The 26,631-nt window shown below is 39.1% G+C and overlaps 1 protein-coding gene across 1 annotated transcript; it reads right to left on the bottom strand.

Moving 5' to 3' along the window:
- Positions 1 to 1,021: 1,021 nt before the first annotated feature.
- On the bottom strand, positions 1,022 to 19,530 carry xirp2b (xin actin binding repeat containing 2b). The gene is made up of 9 exons (XM_037686949.1): positions 19,468 to 19,530; positions 17,006 to 17,168; positions 16,419 to 16,547; positions 15,679 to 15,765; positions 15,052 to 15,109; positions 14,858 to 14,946; positions 4,411 to 13,723; positions 2,494 to 2,624; positions 1,022 to 2,350 (listed from the first exon to the last, which is right to left on the bottom strand). Exons 2-8 carry the CDS (start codon positions 17,054 to 17,056, stop codon positions 2,533 to 2,535), a joined length of 9,819 nt encoding a protein of 3,272 aa, XP_037542877.1. The 5' UTR covers positions 17,057 to 17,168; positions 19,468 to 19,530; the 3' UTR covers positions 1,022 to 2,350; positions 2,494 to 2,532.
- Between the last annotated feature and the right edge of the window lie 7,101 nt (positions 19,531 to 26,631).

The raw sequence follows: 26,631 nt of genomic DNA, 5'->3' as shown, positions 1-26,631 counted from the left end.
TCCATCCATCCATCCATCCATCCATCCATCCATCCATCCATCCATCCATCCATCCATCATCTTTACTTGCTTCTTCCTTTTCAGGTCACAGGGGTCACTGGTGCCCATGTCCAATCATCACTGTGCGAGAGGCGGGGGACACCCTGGACAAGTCTCCAGTCCATCACAGGGACACATAGAACAAACAACCATTCACTCTCACTCACACCTAGGAACAATTTAGAGTTACCAATCAGCCTAACATGCATGCTTTTGGTCTGTGGGAGGAAACTGGAGCATCTGGAGAAAACCCACGCATGCATGGAGAGAACATGCAAACTCCACCCAGAAAGCCCCCCAGCTGGGATTTGAACCAGGGTGACCTGTTTGCTGAGAGGCAGCAACTCTACCAGCCCACATTATTCCCTGCTTCTAATAACTAGCTTTTCTTCACATGCTAAGATGTCAATCTTTCCAAATATTTTAAAAATATTTATTTTATAGTTTAATCAGAGGCCTAAATCACAGTAGATTGTAGTAAATGTCCACACACAGGATCAGAAAGAGGATGAACAACCTCATGTAGACTTACATTTCGTAGCTGCTATGTAATTCAAGTTTTCACTGCTCTGTTTACATGACACTTATTGAAATTTAAGTGCTCCAAATCCACATTAAAATGCGAAAGTCTGCTCAGCTTTCCTTTCACTTTGTGCTCGTAATCCTCTTCTGGATGAGGAGCACCTGTAAATGAGATTATACTGATGGCCTGAAATGAATCTGCTGACCTCCTATAAACTGTAGACTTCTCAGCACACCTGAGTAACTGTGCAGTGATACTTCCCTTTTGTTCTTAACACCTTGGAGCCACAACCACCTCTCCTGTCATGATAAACTGGTGATAATTTGAATTTCTAATTACTGATTATAACATCACTTTAGACCTGGATTATCACAGATATGTAAAGACACAAAGACAATAATATTTAACATTTTTATTGCTCTAAGATAAGCAATAAAACAAGTGAACCAGTCTGACAGCATGACATGATCAGAAATATTCCAGTACAAAGGAAGGTACAGAATGATTTCTAATCTAAAAAATAAAACAAAACAGTTTTTATTGGAAAAAAAATCTCGTTGAAAAATAGGATACAAATGTCTAAAACAAACATGATTTTCACCAATTTACTCATGTATAATATATACTTTCAAAATCAAAAATACAATTATTCCAAGAAAATTTTTGTTTGCACACCAGGTGCTAAAACAAAGTGTTTTATTAAAATGTAGTTCTGACAGAATATCACAAAAACCCAACAGACGGAGACCGTTCTATTGATCTGGCATGCGGAAATGAATTTAGTTAATCCAATTAATTTTAGAATAAAACTTGTGATTGTTTTAAAAATGCTTAGATGACGTACATTTTCTACCAGCCATGTATGAAAACAGTATGATAATTAATAGCAGTTATCAATTATTAGTTTTAAGTTTGCAAAACAGCAATTAAAAGGAGCTCCTAATCATGATACTTTTAAAGCAAATGACATTTGATGAAGAAGCTGTAAAACATCTTGTGTCAATCATTAAATAGTATATCAACAAATAAAGCTGATATTTAAGACCCAAAAAAAAAAAAGAGAATAAACTTAAATTAATTTTGAAAATGATACACTGGATCAGCCACACTGCTGCACAGACACACAGTTTCACTTTTGTTTTTTTTACACCTGCACCTTGCACTTACAATTACAACCTTCTGTTTCTCACAATTTACAAATATATACAGTTTCCTTTCCTATTCCTACCTGCATGTTCCTTTTTTAAATCACTTAACTGTATGACCTTCAGCCGAACACTTTCTCGTTCCAACAGGATAGTACTTTCTTACTTTACCATGAGATCCTCTTTTATTAGAATATATTTAGCTAAACTCTGTACATGGGAGATAATATTTCAAAGGACACTTCTGGGGACAGCCTTTCTGTGTTGGTGTTTAGGAGACGAGGGGGAGCTGTCTAACGGGGGCCACTGTGGTTTTGTTAACTGAATTTCTTCCTCTATTTTAAAGGCTTTCTTCTGTGAATCGCTCTGTGGGGGCCAAACTACAGATATTTTGTTACTGTGGGGTTTGCTTTCATTAAATGTTTTTGTCGTTTCGTTTTCACCTCTGTGGGGTTTGTCTAGTGAATTTATGCTGCTCGTGGAATATCTGCGTTCAAGGGTCTCATCCGAAAGGATAGATCCGCCACTTCCTGAGGGAGGCTTCTGTCCAAGACCGTTACTGTAGTTCCCTGTGGATTTGAGGAGTTGTCTGTAATGGGGTAGGCAGTACAAATGTCCATGGAAAGAGACGTAATTTCCAAGGCTGCAAAACAAAATAGCATATTTATTTACATTTTTTTTATTATTATAATTTTTATCGTCAAAATCAAAATACTGTTGCTTTTTGGTAATTAGAAATTAACGCATCATATAAAAACAAACAACAAGAACTTCTGAGGAATTTACCTTAATTTATTTTTGCAGTGCTCACAGCAGAAACAGGATTTATGGTACTTTTTTTTGTCCACTATCAGGGCATCCATTGGATAAGCTCTCCTCCGGCAAACCGTGCAAAGCTCCGACTTCGGCACTCGAGTCTGTTTCCCAAAGAGATGAAATGCAAATCAACGGAGTATTTTTATTTAGTGGAAATCATTTCATGTGCTCTAATTAGCATTTTGACATGCCTCACCGTGCAGCTAGTTAGAAAAGACACATTCAATTTAAAACCTCACTTTTTCAGTCTTTGTTATAATACTTCCAGAGTGTTTTATTCATCAATCATGCATGACTGATCAAACTGACCCACATTCACAAATTATAATTTACTAAATTTCCTGTTGACTACCAATCTGAAGTTGCATTTAGCAGTCATCAGCTTTTGTGTTTTTTTAATCAAAAAGGAAGTGCAAATGTCACTTCTTATAAAATAAATATAAGAAACTACACAAGATCGTTGTGTTTCTGCCAAGTTACATACAAATTTAAGATAAAAAAAAACTTTATAGATGTCTGTGAAAAATTACCTTCTCAGTTGATTGGAGTATTTATAAAGTCCATATTAAATGATTGTATCTATTTGTTAGTTTCAAGTATTCTTCAATAAATCACTTTTTTTTTTGGTTATTCCCATTATATTTGTTTGAGTAAGGTATGTTTTGATACATTGCTACCAAACATGTGTGTCTATAATACTCTGTGTAAGAAGGGTAAGTTTTAATGGACTATGATAGGAAGTGACATTATCCCAATATTTATATTTCTTATGTTATTCTCGGACACATTCACGTCTTTTCTTGAGCTTCAAATATGATCACATCTGGTTAAAACAGTTATAAATTCATGACCAAAGTGAAACACTCAAGATTTCATAAAGTAACATTCCTTGTTGCCAGATCTGTGCCATTAATCATTCTTGTTCAACAAGTTTAAGCTTATGCTAAGTGGATTGAGGTAAGGCCTAGAACATTGTTGCCCATATGAGTTGTTCTGTGTCAGTCTCACCCTCAGCACAGTCAACGGTTGTGCTTAAACAAAACAAGTGGACGTTCGTGCAACCCTCCAAAAAGCCAGTGACATGGAGCCTTTTAGAGTTGACACAATAGCTGAATGCTTAAAAGTTAGTATCAGTCAAAAAAGCATCAAATGCGGCAAGTTCATAAAAAAACAAAACAAAGTGGTTGTTTGAAAATGGCGACAGATCTAGTGAACAATCGCAATATGCTTAATGCGACGTTTCTCTCAATCACAAATCATATTGCTGGCTTGCCATGAATTCTGTCACTTCAGAGCAAAACAGCAAGAGCAGCAACAACCGCTAGTAGCTCACAATCCAGATTGCAGGGTGCTCTGGTTTCTTCCCACAGACCAAAAACATGCATGTTAGGCTAATTGGTAGCTCTAAATTGTCCCTAGGTGTGAGTGAGAGTGAATGATTGTTTGTTTCGTTTGTCTCTATGTGACCCTGTGATGAACTTGGACCCTATGTATATTAGCACCAGCAAGCCCTGTGGCCCGGAAAGGAAGAAGCGGGTAAAGATAATAGATGGATGGCTATTTGGACAATATATTCCCGAGACTACTCCATGACAATAACATGCTATGACATGTTAATGTGGCTCATGTTAAACACATAATTAGCCGATGAATGGTCAGATCACTGTGGCACAAAATTACACATAGAATCAACCAGCTCACATTACATATTTAACAAATGACCTGAAGATTACATTTGTTGAAAGCATAAGTACTAAAAAATAAGTAAATTAGTAAAGCTATACCATGCATGCTTCAGCCTCTCTATAGAGTAGCTGTAGATGCTTTAACCACAAAATCCATAGTCCATGCATTTATTTTCTGCTCTTTCATGCCATGAACTTTTACCCGACGACACAGTCTCCATCTGATGTGACATGACTTGCGACGTTGTCTCCTCTGAAACAGTGTAGCCAAGATTCTTGAAAACGGCCTCGCTCTCCGTCCATGTTTTATGAAAATTCCTCAGTAGCCTTTCTGTAGCATCTTCGTCATAGGTTTCTGCTCGCCTGGCAGCGTTTCTTTTAACAGCGTCAGCATATGAAAAAGGTGTCTGCTGGGTGACAGCAGTCACTGTCCCGATGACCTTGTTACCAAATTCATCAACATTCGAGAAATGTTCAGTGACTGTTTTAGTTTCTGAGAAGTCTGACGGTTCTGCTGGAATAGTTTCTGGCTCGGTTTTCTGAAAAGGCAAAAGGGTGCTGTGCCTTGTGCTTCCTTTTGTCCCCAGAGGGCTATCCCACTTTGAAGTGTGTGCTGCTGTTTCACTCAGACTTGACACTAGCTCCTCCTGATCCCTTTTCTCCTCCTTGAATGAAGATATTTGCTCACCCAGTTCAAAAACATTTTTAATAGCTAGAATGTTAAAAGTTGGCATTTCCTGCTCTAAGATGTTTGCTCTTTCGTTATCGCATTCTGTGATCTCAGTGTTGCTGTGAAGGCACTCTGTGAGTTTCTCTTCTGAGGATTCAAATTTGTTTACACAACCAGACACATTTGCCCCGAGCGGCTCGTCTTTTTCTTTATTCTTATTTTCAGCCACACGCTCCAACATCTCAGGGCCCAGCCGTTCCGTTATCGTGACAGGTTCCTTACGCTTATAAACCTTATTCATATCTGCTTTTTGTACTTCTTCAAAAAACTCTCTCTTTTCTTTGACAGACGCAGAAGATAGCTCATCATCATGGGACGCTTCTGTGAGATTTGGCTCATTTTCGTCAGCTGGCACATGAGTTTCAGAACTACTTAAGATGCTGTTCACATTTGAGTTCTGCGTTTCATTTAATTCAGTCTGCTGAACTTCCTCATGGAAAATCTCTTTAGGCTTTTTTGTTTTGGTTAATATCTCTGAAGCCTCTGCTACCTGGGAATCAATTTTAATCTGCCGATGGAACGTATTAGGAGATTCCACAATCTCAGATCTCTTCTCTGGGATTGGACTGGTGAGCAGCGGTGGAGGGGTGACGACCCGCAAGAGTTTTGCAGTCGTGTCTTTAAGCCGAGCCAAATTTTCCGCTTTATCGAATGTCGGAGAAGGTGTGATTCTGGTGATGCGCGATGTTGGAGTGTCACACCTGCGCGGTGGTGGTGTTGGAGGTGTGGGCGGCCTGTGCAGCAGTGTTGGTGATGGAGTCACTCTCTGGGGGGAGTCGGTTCTTCTTATGGACTCAATGGTGATGAATGTTGGAGAAGGCGGACGCATCCTGAGTGAAGGTGAGGGAGCTCGAAAGTCGAGCGATTTGCACAAACTTACTTCTTCCCTCCTGCTTTCATGAGAGGTAGTTTTCTGACTTTGGGTTTCTATTTTGGACGAACCAATGCTGATCTTAGATATTCTGGTTGATGCTGCCAGGCCAGAAGTGGATCTCTCTGAACCTAGCTCGCATTCATGCTTCTCCATTGTGTCGCCTGCCAGGTGCATCAGCTTATTTTCTGCTAGCTTCCTTACATTTAAAATAACCTCTTTGTTCTTTTGAGCATCACTTTGTGTTGTGTTTTGTTCTAGTTCGTGCTTCCTTTCAGGAGTTATGAGCCAGTCTGGCAGTGAGTTTAGCAGACTTTTCACAGGTTTAGAATGGGTCTCCTCTGAAGTGCTTTGCATCTCTTCGATTTGAGAGATTAACACTTGGACCTCTCGTCTCTCAGATGCCTTTGTTCTCTCAGTTGTGGATTTTGCAAGTTCATTTTGTTCTGACTCAACTGTCACAGTAATTGGGATGTTCCTGCTTTCTTTTGCTTGTTCCTCAGTGCTCTGCCGAGTAACTGTCACTCCTTTCTTCTGAGACCCCTTCTCTTGTACTTGAAATACTTTTTGTTGCAATGGATTCTGGTTGTCTTTGCTGTCAGTTGTAATAACATCTCCCTTGATTTGAATGTGCTCTTCTTTGATACTTTTGTGAATTTGTTTGACTGCAGTTGTTTCCAGAGTTGGTTGAGTTGGTTCAGATTTTACTTCTGCTGTTTCTATCTTTGACACAGTGAGAATGTCTTTACCTTGACCTTGCTGTGCACCTCCTTTAGACTTTTTGGATTTCTTTTTCTTCTTTGTGGGAGCTGGAGGTTCCTGTTGGATGTCAGTGTTGCCTGCAGGAGATGCAGCAGCAGGAAGAGACGGAGAAGCTTTCTTTAACTCCTGTTTTGTCTCTGCAGCTTTCGTCTGAGCCACTTTCAAATGTTGCAAAGCACTGTGCTTTTCGTTCTCATTGGATACTTTTATCTCTGCTTGCTTCTCTTGTTTGTTGTTGTTCTTTTTTATCTTTTGGCTTTGTTTGCCTGTCTTCTCATTTGCATTTGGAGCTACATTGTCTGTTTGCATTGGCTGAGTGGAAATATTTTTCTGTCCCTTGGTAGGAGAATCATCTGTTGTCTTGTCATTATCGTCATGTATTAATTTTGCTTCCTTTTCATTTTTTTCTGGTGAAACACTGTTGTTAGCTTTCTGCTTTGTCTCTGTTTCTGGTTTCATCACTTGAGGAGGAGTCCTGCTCTTTTTTGTCTCTTCTGATTTGTTGGAGCTCTTTGTTTTATGGTTTCTAGAATCTGTCTTTGCTTGTCCAGGCATGATTTCTGGTTTTGCAACGTTATTGACTGAGGTCTGGATTTTACCAGAGAGGCTAGAAGAAGCAGACTGCTGTGAAGAAACAGAAAGAGCATCCTGCATTGTTGTCTGCATGTACTGTTTAACAGCAGTGACAGATGAAGTCTTCTGCATGGAGACGACCTTAGTGGTCTCATTTGTTAAAATATGCTGTTTAGGAGATAATGTAGTTGCAGATTCTGCAGTGGTGTTCTCATTTTGGGTATTATTTGAGAGAACTACCTGCTTGGATAAATCACATGATAAAGAGTTTGAATGAGCACTTGTTGATGCAATTTCATCTTTTTCCTGTTGAATTCCCGAGCTGCTGTATTTTGATTGCTCTTTACTGGATAGCATTTCTATAGCAGCGCTCACAGAGTCATGCAAAAAGGTGGGAGATGGAGTGGTTGGAGGTGTGTTTTCTTCCTTCAGCTTTCGGTACTTTTCCTCTGCTTTTATTAATGGTGTGTTGAATTTACTGGATTTCCCTTTCATGGATGGAGGAGGGGAGGGCGGTGGAGTAAATCTCACCGGAGTGACGTAAACTTTCTTCAGAGGCCGTGGTGACTCTGGTGGTGGAGGAGGGATTTCATGCAAAATGATTTTTGATGTTTCATTAGTTGTTTTTATTTGGCTTTGGCCAATTTCCACCCTTTTCTCGGTTGTTGCCTGCACTTGTGTTTGACTGAATTCCACTTTCGACTCGAGCTTAGGAACTGGATGCAGGGTAGGGGCTTTCACTTTCTTGACAGTCATTCTTTTTGCTTTTGTAGGCTGTGTTGGCATGCTCTCCAGCTCTCGCTCGGATGGAGGTGGTGGGAGGAAGTCCTGTTCCCCTGGAAGAGGTGGAGGAGGTGGTGGGGGAGGAAGGTGATCAATGTCAATATCAGCTGTGGGAGGAAGAGGACTAGGAGGGCAAGGAGGAAGAAGATCAGTGTCAACCACTGGTGGAGGTGGTAGAGGGAGTTCAGGTTCTGGTGCTTGTAGGTTGAACATGTACTCATCTGTAGTCACTTTAGTTTTACCATGTTTTATCATCCCCTTTGGGTTGGATTTAAGATTGCGGAACTCAGTTTTTACAGTTCTGATGCCATGATTTTGAGTAATAGTTCTGTGCTCCACAACAGATGACTTTTCCACCTTAATTCTAACATTATCTGCTTCATTAGTGACTGAGTGACTTTCTTTAGAGGTTTCAACCTGTTTAGCTGTTTTTATTTTTTGTGCGTTCCTCTGTGCATCAGATTTGAGGGTTTTCACTGAAGGGCTCTGCTTGACTTTTATTCTTCTGCACGTGCCATGCCTGATTTTGGGAGTTTCACGCTGTGCTGTTTCCAGCAACGATTTAATGGTGCCTTTAACATCCCCCTTAACCACTTCTTCTTTCTCCACCTGGGTTTGCTCCTGTGTTTCATATAAAGACTTTATTGACATTTTGACATCCCCCTTTACATCTCTCTCGAGGCTTAAGCTCCGTTGCATCCTCGGTGAGGGCGGAGGCTCCATAAAGAGCTGAATCGTCCCTTTCACATCTCCTTGGACATCTATTTCCTGTTGATACATTTTCTTCTCACTGGAGGCGTCTTGTAGACTTTGCATGGCTGTGTGAATATCACCTCTCACAATTTCTTCCTTTTCAACCTCCCTCACTTCTTGCTTAGCTCGGTTTAGGGATTTCATTGTCGCCTTCACATCTCCGGGAACTAAATCATCAATAGCGGCTTCAACTCTGGATGTTACTGATTTCTCAAGGGATTGCAGAGCCCCTTTGATATTTCCTGGTATTATATCTGGCTTTTCCACCTCCCTGTAGCATTTCTGCGCCCTCTCCAAACACTGCAGAACTTTTGGGATGTTGCCTTTCACCACTTCCTCTTTTTCAACAATCACTGTCTGATTCACTGATTCAGACAAGGAGTTCAAAGCAGCTTGTACATCTCCTTTGACTATCTCCTCCTTTTGGATTCCGTCTGCTGAGATGGTTGGCTCTGACGTGAACACTTTCAATGTGTTGTGAACATCCCCAGGTATAACATCCTCTACTGTTCGCTCAATTTGCATTTTATTACGAGTAAGAATGGATTTGGTGCCCTTGATGTCCCCCCCAATGATCTCCTCTTTCTTTGCTGTGTCAGGTGAAGTCTCATCAGGGTCCAGTTGGAGCTGTTTAAGATAGTCAAGAGACCCAGATTCGATACATGTAGAGTAAAAATGGACGTTTCCTTTTTCCATGTCATCTATCTTTATCTTCACTGCCTGATCCGGCATGTCTGAGCTTGATAGTCTTTCAAGAGCCTTCTTTATATTCCCTTTTATGATGTCTTCTTTTTCTATATTAACATTTTCATGTTTGTGCAGAAGGGAATAAATTGTCATCTGTACATCACCTTTTTCATCTTCCTGTATGAGTATTCCCTGTTTTGCTGATCCACTCTCATCAAATAGATTGTTAATGGCTTCTTGAATGTCACCATGCAATATTTCCTCTTTTTCAGTATTCAAAACTCTTTCTTGGCTGAAGAGTTGCTGCACTGTTGAGCTGATATTACCCTTCTCTTCTGAATCTATGACTACTTGCCGATCCTTTTTTTCCTGCCTGTTCAGAAGGTTCATCATTATAGTCTGCAGATCTCCCCTGATGATTTCTTCTCGCTGAATCTCTGGAGTCTGCTTATTCATTAGCTGGTATTTTGCCATCCTTACATCGCCAATTTCGTCAGCTTCTATTAATATTCCCTTTGAATTCACCATTTTCTGGCTGTAAAGTTCTTCAAGTGTTCCCATGACACTTTTGCCTAATATGTCAGTCTTTTCTATTTTAGTCTCATTAAAGTCATCAAATGGTGTAGTTTCAAAGAGCCATGTTGTTGTTTTTACGTCCGCTTTGGGAATCTCCTCTGGAATGGCAATGGCATGCTCATCCTTATCTGTCTCTTTAATGTGGTCAAGGGGTGTTTTCTCAAAAAGCCAGACTGAATGTTTGACATCTCCCTTTGCAACATCCTCCTTTTGAACTGTTTTAATTAGATTGTCAGAGCTCATGCTTCTTATTTTGTCCATAGACTGTGTTTCAAATCTCCACTTAGCAGTCCTGACATCACCTTTCTGTATTTCACTTACATTAACTGTCCTGACTGATGTATCTGATGCGGTGTCGGTCTCAAATCGCTGCTTATTCACTTGAACATTGCCCCTTTGAATATCTTCCACCGTTTTTATCAGCTGCTTCTTCTCGTCAGCAATCATATCAAGAGGTTGCGTCTCAAATTTCCATTTGGCAGACATGACATCACCTTTTTGCACATCCTGCTGTGTTACAGATTTGATTAAATAAACCTCATCTGTGTCTTTAATAGCATCGAGTGGCTTGGTTTCAAACAACCATCGAGTTCCAACAACATCTCCTTGTTTTATCTCTTCACTTGTGACAGTGGTGACCTCGTGATAATGACCTTCTTTGTCCTGAATGGCATAAAGTGGCTGTGTTTCAAACAACATTGTGTAATTTCTCACATCACCCTTCTCATCCTCATCGCAGACAATCTTCTGGCTTTTCATTCCTTCTGTTTCAGAGGAAACCTCATGGATTTTATCTAATGAATATGTCTCAAAAATAAACCGACCCTTACCTACATCTCCTCTTTGTACATCATTCACGGTGTGGTTGCACATATCCTTCTCTTGGCTGTCATGTATGGTATCAATGGATTGGTTTTCAAAAAGCCATTTGCAGTTTACAACATTTCCTCTTTGTATGTCCTCTGTCTGAACTCTCTTTAGCTTTTGCATCACTTCCTCAGACGTAGAAGACATAATTTCAGATGTTTGGTTTTCAAAAATATACTTTATCCTCGACACGTCTCCAGATGCAATATCTATCTCGGTGACACGTTTATAAGACCCTTTCTCCTCCCCAGTGAGGTTTTCCAGATTCTCTGTCTCAAAGAGAAAACAAGCCATTTTTACATCTTTTCCTCTGATCTCCTCTTGGTTTAAAGTGTGTGTTTTCAAAACTGTTTCTGTTTCATCATGAATAGCATCAAACGCTTGAGTTTCAAACATCCATGTGCAGGTTTTGACATCTCCCTTGCGTATTTCTTCAGATTTATTCTCACCTTGTAGCTCCACTCTTTCATACAGGATGTCCATCGGTTTTGTCTCAAACAACCACTTGCAGGTTTTCACATCCCCCTTTACAACATCCAGGTGTTTACTTTTTTCTACAGTTTCTTCATCTTCAATATTGCTGAAGTACTTAATGGCATCAAGAGGCTGTGTTTCAAACAACCACTTTGCAGTTTTAACATCCCCAGACTCGACTTCTTGTTTGGATATGCCCTTAATAATTTGGTACTTCTCAATGCTCTCATCAAACTGATCAATTGGTTTTGTTTCAAACATCCATTTGTATGTTGTTACATCTCCTTTTACAACCTCTTCACGGCGCACTGTTTTAACTTCATGGTAGTACCCCGAACTGTCTTGCATGGCATACAACGCCGAAGATTCGAACAGGTTCTTATTTGATTCAACAGAACCACAAGGTATTCCCTCTATGTGAATTGTTTGAGATTCTTTACCTGTATTTAAATCTGTGCACTCAAAGATGTGCTTGTAGTTTGACACATCCACTTTATCTATTTCTTCCAGGTCAATTGTTCGTATCATTTCTTTTCTTTCCTCTCTAATTTCCTCCAGAGGTTGACTTTCAAACCTCCATTTCTGATGTCTAACATCACCCTTCTCCTCATTCAGTGTAACAGATTTTTTCAGTTTGCCCACTTCTGCCAACTCCTTCAAGTCTTCACTTGGAACCGTTTCAAAATATTGTCTGGCCGATCTCACATTACCGGAAACAATTTCTTCTTTTGTCAAAGGGTGGGTATTTGAATCATCTTTTAAAGTATCCATTGGCTGCGTCTCAAATACCCAGCAGTTCCTTCGAACATCTGCTCTGCAACTTGTGCCATCCTCCTGTGTGAGGTCATCATCGACATTTACAGTACGAGTAACCTCTTTTTTCTCCTCTCTTATTTGTTCTAGAGGTTGACTTTCAAAGCGCCACTTTTGGTGTCTCACATCCCCTTTCACTTCTTCATTTACAGTTGCCTTTTTAAGTTTTCCGACCTCAGAGTAGTTTTTCCTGGCAACTTGGGGGCTGCTTTCAAAAAAGTCCCTTGCAGATCTAACATTGCCTCCAATAATGTCTTCAACACACTGGGGTCTGGCATTGGAGTCATCTTTTAGAGAATCCGTTGGCTGTGTTTCAAAGACTAAGCAATGTTTACGCACATCAGTTCCAGTGATCTCCTTCTTCTCCATTTGTAAACTTTTCCACTCACTCAGAGAGTTGAATGTCTTTATCTCAAACAGCCACCTGCCCCAGTCTCCTTTACTGCTGTCCTCCATGGATAGACTGCAAACAAGCTTCAAAGGAGTCACTTCTTTGTTTGTCGTGTCCAGAGGCTGGGTATCAAAAAGCCAGCGTGATGCGATAGAGTTTTCCAATTCGGTTTCAATTTTACGCACGGACTTTATTTCCAACATCTGGCTTGATTGTCCCATGATGAGGCATTTAAACTGAGTGTCAAAAGTACTGGTTATGGTTTTAAAGTCTCCATTAATTTCTTCTAACACTGACCGTAAGCTCAGCAGGTGGCTCTCATCAATGGTTTCAGTGTGACCAAGACTATCCATGAACAAACTGTCTATCATGTAAATTGTAGCATTTCCATCCTCTTCAGTAAATACGATTTCTTTTGTTAGGTCTTCCTCTGGGTGCATTTTGTTCAGAGTGTCCATAGTTTGAGTTTCAAACAACCATGCTGCAGCACGGACATTACCTTTGTCGAATTTATAAAATTTGTTTTTAGATTCTGCTGAGTTTGTGTTAAGTGAGCCTAGCTCATCTATTGGCTTGGTGTCAAACATCAGTGCCGTACGTCTCACATCTCTTCCAGCAATTATTTCTTGTTCTAGCATTTTCATGCCGTCTTCATCCTCATCAGGAGTTTCGTCTTTGATGGCATCAAGCGGTTTATTTTCAAACTTCCAACACATTGCTTGCACCTCTCCGGGGAGAATCTCCTCCCATTCCTCATATTCCTCTTCATTCATTTCGTCAGGACTGCTGCCGTCATTCTCAGACGTGTACGCCTGACTCTCCACCTGGTTGCTCTCAGTTTCACTGTATTCACTGTAGAACTCTTTCTCAATATTCTTACGAACCTCAGGATGAATGTGTCTGTAAAGGCGCTTCAGCTCAGACATACTCTGCTGCTTGACGTAAGCCTCTTTCTTGAAGGGTTGTTTGGACGGGTTTACTGGCTCTGGAGGCTCATGTGAGTAATGGCCTGCTGGAATATTTTCACTGTCTGATGGCATTTGTAACAAGTCTGGAGGAGGTGGTGGAAGATACTCAGAATCATCAGCTGGAGGGGGTGGGAAGTCTTCATAATCCATCACTGTGACTGTGCCTTGTGCTGCTTCAGCACTGGATTCTTTGTGCACATCACCAGCCACTGTGTTGTTCTGAGTCACGTTAGAGGACCACTTAGACTGAGCGATGTTGCGTCCAATCTTTGTAGGGAACAAAAATATATTAATTTGTAAATACTTCTAAAGCTATGAATCCATGAACAGGTGAAAGTTGTATGTTAGATTATATACATATATATAGGAAGTTAAATCAACCATCAAAACAGCAGAATGTCAATCTGTCCAACAAATTTTGTACATTTTGCACATTTTGAGCATGCATCAGGATATTTGCACATTTTGTTTTCTTTGTATTCTCTTTTCAGCTGCAGTGATAAATTTAATAAATTTAATAAAAAAATGTTGGAAATCTCAAGACTTTAAGTCAAGTAGCAAAAGTATGTAATAGTTCAATAAAGCCACATCAGAAAAAACATGTTAGTGTCAAATTTAATCTTCCCCAGGAATTTTGAAATGTTACCAGAGAGATAACTATGGTGTACAATTGTTTAATGGGGTTAAAAGGAAAGTTAAAATCTTTGAAAGTGGATTTTGATTGCGATATTAAGAGTAGTCAATATCTTACCTGTAGAAAACAGCAACCAGAATGGTATCAGTTTTGGGGAACAGGTAAAACTCTCATGGAGGAGATGAGCTAACGGCCAGTATGATGGTTCATGCAAAAGCTATTTTAAAAACACTTATGGTACCATATTTTTACATCACATATTTTTCTAGATAGAATTATATGCTTATTTATACTGAAAACTGGACATGTTGAAATCATCTATTGCAACTCATTTTGTGCAAAAACATGAGTTGCAAAAAGTAATAGTCTACTTAATCAAAGTAACTTTATGAAACAAAATAATAAAGTACAAATGTAAGTAAAATAGCATTTACATGAACCTTAAAGTTTTTGTATTTTTTTATCATTTTAAATATTTGAAATTTATGCAGGAAACGATTCAGATTGACTAGCCCTTTACTTAACTCCAATATGGACATTTCTCTCTGATTGTTGATTAATTTGATTGTTGTTTACTGCATGTGAGATATTGACTACAGATACTTTATCTGACAAAACCGACAAAAACTTAACTACCCCTTGAAAACATATGATATTCACATGTGTAAAATAGTGATAACAACCCTTATATTACCTAAACCTAAACAGGCAGTATTGCTTTCTATACTTAACCAATGAGTCACATAAAAAAAGTAAAAATGCAATACCTTAATGGGTTTGTGTGAAGCAGCCTCCTCTATTGTTCTTTCAAAGTGATCTCTCAGTTCTTTTGTAGTGTACCTGGGAAAGTCCTCTTCTAAAAATAAGCATAGGCACAAGAAAGGACAAGTTTAAATTAGCTTTGTATAGCAATCAGTAGAGATTAGCCTTAAAATGAGAAGGTTTTTAGATAACTTCCTACCTGTGTCATTTTGATGATTTTCATAACTGGATGCCAAGTTGTTGTCATGGCATGATACCTGTGTGTATTTTAAATGGAAAACAAAACTTAATAAACAACTTATATCCCAGAAGTGATTCCATTTTTTGAACGAAATTAATTATTTTAATCTCATTAGACTCAACTCAATTTAAGCATTCTGATTGCCTTTTTTAAATTTTACTCCATATGCATGTCTAAAGGTACTAACTCACTGCAGGGCGATGACGCTTAGAAACTAGTTAGTGATTTAAACTAAACTTCTTGTTTAGAGAAAATGTGCAAATTTTCAGTTACAGTCTGATTGAAGTCTGAGTATTTGTAACCAAGTGGCCATCAAGACATGAGGTTGCGCTTTGTGGGACCAATTCTTGAAGATTGCAGAATATTTTGTATCAATTGCGTGCAAAATGTATTTTAGACTTGCACATTGTTTTTTTTTACCAACTTCCACCCATATTATACCTGAATCAAACAAGGAAACAGATCCCAACCAGTGCTGCAAGACTCCCTTGCAAATATTTTTCTCAGACTAGCTGCCCACAGTTACAGCACAGAGATACTACCTTCACTAGGTTCTTGCAACACTACATTGATAAATATGCATACCATAGTTTCTTGGAAATGTAGCTGCTGACTGCCTGGGATGACCTGCCTGCTGCCACTTGACACCGTCACCTCTGAGGTTGACATTTCCTGCAAGGGCAAAGATGTTTGTCAAACATGGCAAAAATATATACATGTCTCACATGCATGTTTCTCATATGACTCAACCCACCACATCATGCACATTCATTTTATACAAATATGCATTTACACCAGTCCAATTTATGTGCCAGTCAAAGCTTATGAGTGTACCAGAGAATATCACACAGAGGAGATGCTGGGCCAGATTGTTTACTGCACTTTCAAATGACTGATCACAGATGGAGGCAAGATGACAAAGAATGTGCCAGTCTGTTCAGTCATGCTGTCCATTTTCAAAATAACATACAAATTATTTTAGACTGCTTTGTTAACTTTCTGCAGAAATGAGCTGCACAATAAGTGAACATGCCCTGGAGACTTCATGGAACTTGATAGAAATGTCAAGTTATGCCTGCTACTTAAGACTACACATCGGGCGGAGGTGCAAACAGAGAATCAAATAACCTGACTGGCAAAACACAGTCAATTGAGTGGATTTTCACTGCCAAGGTTCCCATGCACACAATATATGACATGCTAAATGTTAGAATGCAGCAGAAACCAGCTTATGTCTTGACAAAATGTTACCATGATTCCAGCAATTATCCTATTTCAAGCACTTTGTATTAACTCAACTAAGCTTATTGTTGTGGAATTTGTACCTGCTGTGTTTTGTGGTGAAAATGAAACTGAGTTACAGTTTGTGACGACGCAGTTTCCTGGGTTTCAAATCGTTTCTGCACACTTGCAAGTCCCCCAGGCAGGGAACAGACTTCTGACTCCTCCATGACCTAATGATGCAGGAAAGATCGGAAAGATCATTACCTACCTCCACTGCTACATGGCCTGAAATCAAATGCTTGATAATTGGGCTTTTTTACTAATTGACAGTGCAGACTGCTGTCAAAGCTTGTGCATCCCATTGAGTGTTTGTCTGTTCGAAGGCACATAAAAAACATTCATTGCGTTTGTCCACCAGTTCATTCTGTAGGAATTGTTGGAAACTTTCTCCAAATAAATAACTAGTTAGCCTGCTTATTGAACATCACTTTATGTGCATTGTGTAACAAATTAACCCCTTTTTATATATGCAAAACTTCTATCATATCTACCCAAACAATGATGCTGATAAAACAAAATGCAGCTTCCACACAATGGGGACAAAAGCAAACTGACAAGTAAGTTTAGAGTTTTCCTTTTTTAAACAGTTCTGGGTTGTAAGCAACACATATGCATGCCGCCAAAGTACCCCGCTGAGGATGGTGTTGTCTGCTCGCTTGGAGACAGCTGCCTGGTACATGGCCTCACAGGTAGCCCGTGGGATGGTGTCTGAGTTTGCAGAGAGAATCCTGATTCCTCTGGTTTCAAACTCTCAGGATGTCCAGCCCTGGTTTAACTTTTACTGCCAGCAGCTGAGGCACAAAAAGCCAACATTTGGAGAAAAGGCCTGTTATTACTTCAGCAGTTTCCCATTTTATTTTTATTTGCTTGTTTGTTTCATCCAAAATTGTAAACATATTCTGCACTGCTATGCTAAAAGAATCAAATCACTGTAGTCAAAGGTTAGTAAAAAAAAAAAAAAAAGGCATCTCATGTAAAAATCCTCCTACACCCAAGAACAAGCTAAAAACACACAATTACACCAATATTCAGTTTGAAATTTTCAAAGATCATGATAAACGAGCACCAGAACTGCTTACAAGGTGCTGCTGCAGTGCAGGAGGCGCTAACAGCACAATATTCATCTGGAACATAATTTAAATCAGTTGCACATCTGTGTCCTGACATTCAGTTACCCCAAGGATAGAATTTTTTTTTTAAAAGGTTGTAAACAACTATCTAATGTCAAAGTCATGGTTATGCTGTGCAGCAGTTTTTGATGCATGCCTCCTGTGTGAAAACATTTGCAATCAAATAATGTGAATGTTTTGCCTAATATACTGAGATACTCATTATCGTCCTAGATTAATGAGCACTTCAGCTGTTTCATAACCACATAAAATTATGGTTTGGATCATTCTGAGTTTTTATGCAGGTCACAATGATGTTGAATTTCAAATAGTTGTGCAATAGCTGTGCAATCGTTTATTACAAGCCCTGTTTATAGATCATATTTCTAGTCTAAATAAGCATGTGTTTTTATAGATTAGGTCATCATGCTTTTTCTTTTTTAACCTCAGCCATAATTTATCTCAGCTGTCTGAAAATAAAAGCTTCTTCCTCCTCCAATTGCTAACAGCCACAGCAAATCCATTTCTCTATTCTTGAAATCTGAAGCATTCACTTCTTGGTTAATGTAAACATGAAATGTGCTGATGCAAAGGAGAAAATGACATTTACATTCAGATGGTTTTGCCTGAAAAAAATGAAAAATAAAATACTTTCCTCGTCCAAACAAAAATAACTTGTTTTCTACAAAGTACAATTTTCAAAAGAAGATTTTGTGTGTGGGTGTGTGTGTGTGTGTGAGATTAATGAATACCTGCAGTTAGCTAATTGTAATGTCAAAATCTATTAGCTAAATTAATTCTGCCAGAAAAATGCAAATGTAATCACAAGATATAATTTCCCAAACACCAGAATCAGTGATGTGTCACTTCAAGGATTCAATGTTTTTTTTAATTGTCATTCACATCACATATGGTACATGAGGTGGAACAAAACTATGTACATAGAGTCCCAGATACATCCAACAAAAATACAAATTGCAAAGAAAAACAGTAGTAATATCTAAGACATGAACTAAGAAATACACTAAAATAAGAATACACTAAATACACTAAAATAAGAATACACTAAACTAATAAACTTAACTAAACCAAACTAATTAACAATAACAAGCTGTACATGACAAAAATAATAATTGTAGTTGTGTATAGTTTTTATCATCCTAATGTTTATATATATATATATATATATATATATATAATACATATGTTCATGCTGGCAGATGTTGATTTTGGACCAACCAGGTTTAGCCTTGGATTATCAAGAAAAGAGAGTCAAAACAATTGAAATATTAAAGTTTCTTCTGCTTTTTAGAACAAATTTTTGCTTCGCAGCATAAAACTTTGTAAGACTGAGAGAAACCAAACATTTCTGTTGAGCCTGTCAACAGGCCCAGGCTATCACATGACGTGTCATGTTGGGGCGAGAGCTCATATAGCAAGAAAGTGAATTTATCTCGGCGCCACACACTTGCAAAAATAAATCAAGCCTATTTTAGACTTTACTGTGATGGGTCGTGTTTCTCTGTGAAATCTAAAGGAAAACTGGGAGGTCAGAGATTCTTTATCCAAAAGCATCCCAACAACTTTCACTTATGGCGTTCGTCTTAAGACTAAATTTTCAATTATTCTTCCAATTTCTTTATTTTATGACCTGGCACTGAAGAGATTAAATAGACTGACAGCTAGAAGCACTGATACTACTAAAATAACTGCTAAACCGAATAAAACTAATCTGTCCTTGAGCTAAAAGTTCACCTAATTTAACATTTTACTCAGACCTTGATTAATATGTTGCCTTCAAGTACTTTTAAAGAGTGGAAGAGCACTCATTCAGGATACATTTTTCATTCTCGTCACTGCAGATTACCATGTTCTCTATATTCTGAGTTATTAACATAAAAACACAACTCAAAACCCTGCATATTTGTATTTTTTCACACCACTTTTCTGAATTCAGACAAAAGCTCAAAGAAATTCTTACCCGGGAAGAATGACGCCGAAATACAAAAAGGCTATTCAGCAAGTAAAATCCCACTTTGAGGCCACTGCACCCCCGCCTGCAGGGTCGTTCCAAGCCAAAAGCAAATCCCAGTCAGTGATGGAGACCAGCTCCAGTTCTGTGTGTTCAACTCTGTCCAACGAGCAGACAGTGACAGCTGATTTTATTTTAGACTCTCCGCCCACTTGCAGAAGATGGTTAGTGGGTGTGTGTGTTTTTTTAAGAAGACTTCAAGCCTCCAATGTCAAGTCCCCGGAAAATACGTACAGAAATACTTACTCTGACTCCTTTAGAGACAGTTGTACAACGTTAAATCAGGTCAATCAAGTTTCATCATCACATCTACCACCAGAGTGCATACCATAGTCCAGCAGCTGCTGCCGCCTGTCATGGCACGCCAACTTGTGCATTTACAAATCTCCAAAACAAATATTCTAAGAATCCATCATCATTCACTGCTCCTGGTACTCCCAAAGCAGCACAAACTGGACATCAAGCAGGTGCAAATTCATGAGACGTTAAAACGGTGTTCATATGTGTTGAGCCTGCGCTTTACAGTTAGTCTGAACTGGGATGGGTGATGTAATGCTATGTGTTGGGAAGCGCCGTGTTCGAGGGGCTGTAAATACAAGAGACACCTCTAAGTGTGGAGGAACTGGCCTGCTCGTCTTGTCAAGCCAAGCCGCAGACTGTGGCGCCAGTCTGGCTCTGGAATCTGATGGAAGTTGGGTCAGTGTTCGGAGACCGGGCGGATTCTGCGCTTGGCATCGGCACAGCCCTGTTCATTCACGGCATGTGTAGCCCACGCCTGCATTTCTAAAGACCACCTGCTTTGAGGAGAAGTTTTCGAGTTTTGACCATTTTTCTTTTGCGATAAGTCTCAACATCTGGCCTAATTTAACTTCAACAATTTTTATTTTTGCTTTAACTAGGATAGAAGTCTCATGTTTTTTTTTTCATCATACATATGATTTGTTGAGTTTCAAGCTTTTATTCTAACTCAAGCAGAAGTGATATAACAAAATTCATGGTCAATATATGATCAGATACAATGAAATGTTCACTGAGTGAATTGGATTAAAAAAATGTAAAAAGTATGCAGCAGGCTCAAGTGTTGAACCACATGAAACTATTTCAGTAATGTTGTGATGGGCTTTAAGGTCTTTTGATTTATATTAAAAAATATTCTAGCTTGGTCATAAATTTAAACTTTGTTAGGCTTCAGAATGTTTTAATAGTTTATACATAGTACAAAACAACTGCAATTCTTGTAATACTTATTTCTTGGCTGCACCATCATTTTAACTAATCTGAGCTGTCCTTATGAGGTTTATTTTTGCACAATACAAATGTTTTGGCATAATTATGAGCGTAAGAAAATGGATTGCACTATAGCAACTGTGGAGGAGGACGCTACCTTTTAATAATGCATTTTTCCTCATTTTCTGGCCCATTTTGTATCATATTCGGGCACTTATTATTCATCCATCCATGCATTATCTTTACCCGCTTATTCCATTTTGGGTCACGGGGGTCGCTGGTGCCCATGTCCAGCAGTCACTGTGCTGGGGGCGGGGTACACCCTGGACAGGTTGCAAGTCCATCACAGGGCCACATAGAGACTCTAAATTGTCCCAGGTGAGAGTGAGAGAGTGAATGGTTGTTTGTCTCATTTGTCTCTATGTGTCCCTGTGATGGACTGGAGACCTGTCCAGGGTGTCCCCTGCCTCTCACATAGTGATAGCTGGATATGGGCTCCAGTGACCCCCGTGACCCAAAAAGGAAGAAGCTGGTAAAGATAAGGGATGGATGGGCAGATGGATGGAAGTTATCAGGACTCAACTAGTAGCACAAAAAAAAACAAAATTATTGAGTGCTGGAGAGGAGTGGTAGTGGAGTGGAATTTGATAAATTGTACATTTTAATCATTTTTTTGTTTAGTTTTTAATGAGTTTTTATTCACTTCACTGCCACTTTGTTATGTTTTAAAATACTTGAGTAAATATACCTGTTCAGGATTGTGTGTGTGTGTGTGTGTGTGTGTGTGTGTGTGTGTGTGTGTGTGTGGGGGGGGTTATTGTTAGGTTTTAAAAAACATTAATGCGCTTCACAAATAGTTTGAATGTTGTCAAGGCAATAATTTGCCCAACTTTTACCCCCCTACATAGAAACCAACTGTGAAAAGATCCGGTTGATTTGTTGCGACTTGGGACTGAGAACAGGTTAGTGCGTCTAAAATCAACAGTTAAAAACTCGTCAGGAAACTAAAAATATTATGATGTTGTGTTTGACCGTTACTTATGCTTTAACCAACATTCTACTATGGAATTAGATCATTTATTTAGTATCAGAGTATCTGGGGGGCTATCTGTGGCAGCTTGATGGTCAGTATAGCAGTGTTATAATCTTAAGGCTGCAGGTTCAAGCCAAGGTTTTATCTGGAAGGGTAACTGTGTAAAACAATTGTCAAATCTTTCATGCGAGTTCACTTGCTATGGCGAAAAGCAGTAGGGAGCATCCAAAATAGGAATTAAAAAAATAAAGAAGTGCTGAAAAAAACAAGATGTACAATATGGTTCAGTATGTACGGATGCATGCTCAATAATCCAGGTAGATGAATCTAACAAAGTTAAGTCAGGTCCTCTGGATGGATTCTTCTTTGTTCAAATGTTGCGTATTTTATCCAAAAAAAACCTCCTTCAGTCTAAAAAGCTGCAACAAATTCAGTCTTATAAATAGCACCTTCTCATAATGGATCAACCAGTTTGCTGGTGACATCCAAAACTATTTGTTCACATGCAAAAGGAGGACCATCAGAGCACTAACGCCCCAGTGTTAGTGCTCTGATGGCCGCTTGCTATTCACAGAGAGCTGAGTGATACTAGCAATAACAGCATTGTAAGAGTGTGACAGTTGGACACGGAGGCCTCCACCCCTGTTTAATGATGGATGGTTTGTATTCACAAAGATGGCCTCCTTTACTCCTCTCTCAAACTAACATTCCTCTCTATCCAGGATGTGAACATTGTCATCCTTGAAAGTGTGACCTCTGGCCTAGAGATGAGTGTAAACCACAGAGTCCTGGCCTGATGATGTTGCTCTTCTGTGCTTGTCCATCCTTTTGGACACTAGCTGTTTAGTTTCCCAGATGTGATCCCCGATCACAGCCCTCCTGACACTGAACAGCATACAAAATGTTACTTGTGCCAGTGGACTGTATCTTTTGGATGGACCAGTCTTTGTCATAATGAGTTTTGGGGTTTGAAAGCTACTGAGATGTCACGTTTAGAAAATAAACGTCTCAGTTTCTCTGGAACTACTGCAACATACAGAAAGACCACCGGTCTAGACCAGTGGTCGTTCTGTATGTTGCCTTGAGAAGGGGCTGTTTATAACACTGAGTTTGTTGCGGCTCCTCAGACTGAAAACGACTTTTGGATAAAAGATGAAACGTTTCAACAAAGAAGAAGCCATCCAGAGGACCTGACTCAAACTTGTTAGAAGACGTGCCCAAGTAACCACCTTACATGGGCATCACTGACCATCACAATGATGCTCTAGACTAATGAAATTTGGTTGTCTAATTCAACGTCAATGAGGGATTTGGGGATAACAAAAATAAGAAATAAAATAAACAATTGTATTTAAATGTTCTTTTCTTCCTGGGTAACTTTCATACCTTGCCTTTAGCAAGACAACAGATCTGTTGCTGCTTCCTCCACAGACATGTAATCAACAAGCATGAGTTAGCACAGAGTATCAAAGAGAGAATCTGTACATCTCTTTTATTCTTGTAGTTTATAACCCTGCAGGTTGTTGTTGTAAATAGCTTTGAGCTCTTGGTCTCGGCAGCTGCTTTTACTGTGGAGTCCAAAGCAGGAAACTGAGGTGTTTACTTTGAAACATTTAGTTAGCTTTTTGAGTAAACAAAGAAAACATCACATTCACAAAGACCGACAGATACATCTGCCTGTTATTATGGGAGAAAATAATTAAAGCAATGCTACAAACAGTATGAAGATAAATTATCAATGTCATATTCTAATTGCAATTATAATACAAACAGAAAGACATAGGCCTGTAGTTCCTTTTCATAAGAACTATGTCACTTAATTCATAACTTGGTTGTTATACAGTATCAACCACTGTGTAAATTCAATAGGAATGCTGCTGTTTGGGGTAGACTGAGCTCAGCTGACTGAAATCAGACTATCTGATTTGGATCGAACGAGAGGAACTCACCGCTGAAGCCACGGAGCACGAATGTCCAAAGTAAAACTAAATTCACCACGGTAGAGAATTGAGGCTCCAGCAGCACGAACCGTTCAGAAACAATTTGAAATGAGGAAAAAATGCTATTTATTAACTGATTAAGTCGTGTTTTAGACTGCTTATTACTAGCGCATCTATTCTGACCCAAAGTGCAGCCGTGACTGGTTCTGAGTGACGGCCTTACAGCAGACAGCTGCTCCCCTCTCTTCCAGGTACTGCGTACTGGCACAGAATCTTTTAGTGGTACGCAGTACTGGACCGACTTACTTTCACTCCTGGTTGCGACGTTACGTTCTCTTGTCTGTATTATTCTGTTGGTACAGAACTGCGTGCGAGTGAAAGGGGTTGGGCGTGGCAGCGGTAACAAGAACATGTAATTAGCAATGAGTCACGTTATCGCTCGGATTTGAATCAGTATGTTTTACTTCCAATAAAAACAAAGATGTTAACAAATAAACTGGACAATATTCTGGCAATTCAGTGATATTTCCACAGTTGTGGTCTTGACTGGTCTTGAAATAAAATCCAGAGTCTTTAATGTTCGAGACCGAGACAAGACCAAAACCATCAAAAAGTGGTCTTGAGACCGGTCTTAAGTACTACAACACTAGCCACAGGATGCATGACAATGAGTCAAAAGTCTACAGGATGTGATTAAAAATGAAGTCAGATTTGAGGAGATATGCCAAATTTAAAAGTGCTTGGATTGTGAGAGCTGCAGCTTTAATTGAACAACTGATATCTGTGTTGGTCTTTGCTCTGAGTATTACTCTGAGCTTTTCACCACAGAGCACCTCTCAGCACTGATGGCAGTCACACACACATCAAATCTACCAGAAGAGCCAGAACTTAAGGTCTCTTTGCATTTAGAGGCTCATAAAACGGAACGGAGTGGACATTTTTAATTCCGTAAACTGAAAACAAGTGTCTGAAGACAATGTAAAAAAGAAAAGAGCATTGTTTGACACACTCAGTCACACACACAAACACTGCAGACACGCATGACCAAATATGAAAGGAAGCTGTTTGCTCATTATCAGCAGGTCATTATCTTTAACAAGCCCGGCTGTTGTCCACAGAAAACATTATAAGAATTTATAGCAGGTGCAATGTACACAAACCAGTCAACACAGTCCCCTTGGAGGCACTATGAGGAAAACATATGGACAATAAAAACAATATTGAAGCTTATAGAACCAGTCGTTTAATCCGTCTGCAGCCATAGGAGCACATCTGTGAGGCTACTTGCTGCAGCATTATTTCCACATCATCATTTTTGGAAATGGTTACATTGACAATGCTCTGAATCCCAACACTTGATTATGGTTAAAGTATTTTCCAGCTTACTTAGACATGTTAGCATTTAGTCAGCAGTGTTAAACACAAACTAAAGCAGAAACTTAAGAGTTAAGATCAACACTCATGTTCAAATTGTTTCTCTTTTTAGATTTTAGGCCAATAAATGTATCAATCCAGTATATTTTAGCTGGTATTTAATTTAATTGTTGTTTGAGAAGTTTAGGGAAAACCTTGGATTTTGGAGGAAATTCTAATTTTGAAGAAAAAATTCTGACAAGCAAGCAGTAATAAAAAATAAGCAAACGAGTATTTCTTTCATAGACAATAATGTGCAAACGTCTTCACGTAGTTAAATTATTTCAGGGGACACCACAATATGTTGCTAAGCTGATAATCGGCACCACGGGGTTCAAAAAATATTTTTCCTTGGATTTTGAATAGTGTACCAACGAAACGAGACTTCAAAAATGCATAGCCTGCTGCTGTTTTGAAAAAAATAAAAGAAAGGGAAAAGCCTTAAATAAAACCACACTTTTGCTTTGGACATGCACCAAAAAGTGTTCCCATGAAAAGATAAGCCTTCAGATCAAAACATGAAATGGGCTGAAATAGTTTCACCAAATCTCTCCCATCAGTTTAAAACAAACCCTTTCTTGTGGATGTTATGGTATCTTTGTTCACTTTCAAACTATGATTATGTTCTCATATCTATTCATTATACGCTAAATAATACAGGTGCAGTGCTTGAGGTATAAAAACATAAATTATTCGCCAACATGTCTGCTATTCACTTCAAAGTGCTGCATGCTGCTGTGCACAGTTTAGATATTCGTTTTGAAGCTGAAGTCGTTTCCAGGATTTAGGCGTCAGATGAAGCTTTCCAGACTCTAAGTTTGTCCCTGATATATTTAGTTTGGTGTTGGATCACTGGTGGCTGTTACGGTGGTTTCCAAGAAGATCATTAAATCACAGAAAATAGGACATTAATAACACAGAACAACTAAAAACCTAATTAATGTTCACTGAAGAGTTTATCAGTGGGATGCAGGTGTGTATATGCCGTTATTGCAGAAAAAATGTATAATGTGCACTTTATTATCCTAAATATATATGCAGTATTTTATCAGTTAAGTTTTAATTTCACTGAACATACTTCAGCATATTATAAATGCTGACAGGTAACGAACGGTAGACAGCTCCTAGAGGTCTCCAAGACAAATCTGAACAGCTTAGCAAATCTGCCATTGGCATGGCTCAAAGAATGCAGTAATGAGTCTGAGGGGTTCAAACAGCCTCCAAACTCCCCCAGATCCCAGTCTGAAGGGATTGGAAGGCATCTGTGAGAGGCAAACCCAGTCCACAGAAACCTAATAAATGGGACTCAAAGGCTCTGCTGATAATCTTTGTACCAGACATTCCTGGACACCCCAAAATGTTTGCTGGTTATGCTGCTTCCTTATCAGAGTTCTTTGGGTGGTGTAAGGGGGTCCTGGTGTCTACGCTCATTCTCATTCCAACTGTTTAATGTCATGCTTGTCTTTTTGAGTTTTAAGATAAGCTAACAGAGGAGTCGGT

Source organism: Nematolebias whitei, chromosome 13 (genome assembly GCF_014905685.2).
Source record: "Nematolebias whitei isolate Nwh7 chromosome 13, NemWhi1, whole genome shotgun sequence".
Lineage (NCBI taxonomy): Eukaryota > Metazoa > Chordata > Actinopteri > Cyprinodontiformes > Rivulidae > Nematolebias > Nematolebias whitei.
The sequence above is the reverse complement of the archived record's forward strand: the minus strand, read 5'-3'. Positions and strand labels throughout refer to the sequence as shown.

Coding starts and splice junctions, on each gene's coding strand:
- xirp2b (XM_037686949.1), bottom strand. CDS start 17,056: ATGTACCAGGCAGCTGTCTCCAAGCGAGCAGACAACACCATCCTCAGC. Junction 16,548..17,005: donor ACAACACCATCCTCAGCGGG/GTACTTTGGCGG, acceptor CTGCATCATTAG/GTCATGGAGGAGTCAGAAGT. Junction 14,947..15,051: donor AAATCATCAAAATGACACAG/GTAGGAAGTTAT, acceptor GCTTATTTTTAG/AAGAGGACTTTCCCAGGTAC.